Source organism: Sinocyclocheilus rhinocerous, unplaced genomic scaffold (assembly GCF_001515625.1).
Source record: "Sinocyclocheilus rhinocerous isolate Xijiao unplaced genomic scaffold, SAMN03320098_v1.1 scaffold3807, whole genome shotgun sequence".
In the NCBI taxonomy this organism is placed as follows: domain Eukaryota; kingdom Metazoa; phylum Chordata; class Actinopteri; order Cypriniformes; family Cyprinidae; genus Sinocyclocheilus; species Sinocyclocheilus rhinocerous.
Window position 1 is genome coordinate 124,469 of NW_015660506.1, and position 853 is coordinate 125,321.

General features: G+C 38.7%; 1 protein-coding gene across 1 annotated transcript in view; it reads left to right on the forward strand.

The window, feature by feature from the left end:
• Positions 1 to 295: 295 nt before the first annotated feature.
• LOC107725216 (ribulose-phosphate 3-epimerase-like) overlaps positions 296 to 853 on the forward strand; it is a 4,854-nt gene continuing 4,296 nt past the window's right edge. The window contains exon 1 of the mRNA XM_016534403.1: positions 296 to 539. Within this exon, the coding sequence (XP_016389889.1) occupies positions 301 to 539 (239 nt within the window). The 5' untranslated portion in view covers positions 296 to 300. The remainder of the gene's footprint in view (positions 540 to 853) is intronic.

The following is an 853-nucleotide window of genomic DNA, read 5'->3' on the forward strand; positions in this document are numbered from 1 at the left end:
AAGATAAATTGGATATTAGGAAAAGGATTAAGAGAAGGTAGTAATCAAAGAATAGTAATGGAATATATAGTAGAAACAGGATTAAATAAACGAATTTGATAGTTAAATAAATAAATAAATAAATAAATAAAGCAAAGGAATAGGGGAACACACAAGCTGGGTTTTTTAGCATGGGAGCTGAACACGCAGCAGCCAGAAATACAGCTTGGGGGAGCCCGAAATAAAATTAACAATTAAAAAAGAAAGAAAGAAAGAAAGAAATAAATAAAATATGAATAGAGGCGGGACTATCATCCATGTATGATTAGAAACAGTTGGTGGCGGTATGTGCCTATGGTGCGGAATACGCCAAAAATTCCTAAGAAGAAGAAGAAGAAGACGGAAGTGTGCAGCAGACTAGAGGCAGAAAGCGGCAGCATGGTGTACACGGCGAAAGTCGGACCGTCTATTTTGAGCAGCGATCTGTCGCAGCTCGGGAGGGAGTGTGAGCGAATGATGGAGTGCGGTGCTGATTATCTGCACCTTGACGTTATGGATGGGTGAGGAATAAAGTTTGCTAATTTTCGTACCCAATGTTGACCTGCAGGCACTGAGAGCGATCATGACCAGAGAACCAATACCATATTACATTCTAAAGTAATTTTAATGAGCAAGAACATTTAGTTATCCCACATTTTGGCACGGGAATGATACAGCATGAATTCACCCTCGTTGCAAAAAAAAAAGTATGCCACATTAAGTTACAAGAAGTCATACACAGCTTGGCATTGCAGTGAGACAATTATCTTATTTCCTTGTCAATTTTTTTTACACAAAGTTAGGGGCTTACTGGATCTGCACCCAAATTATTGTA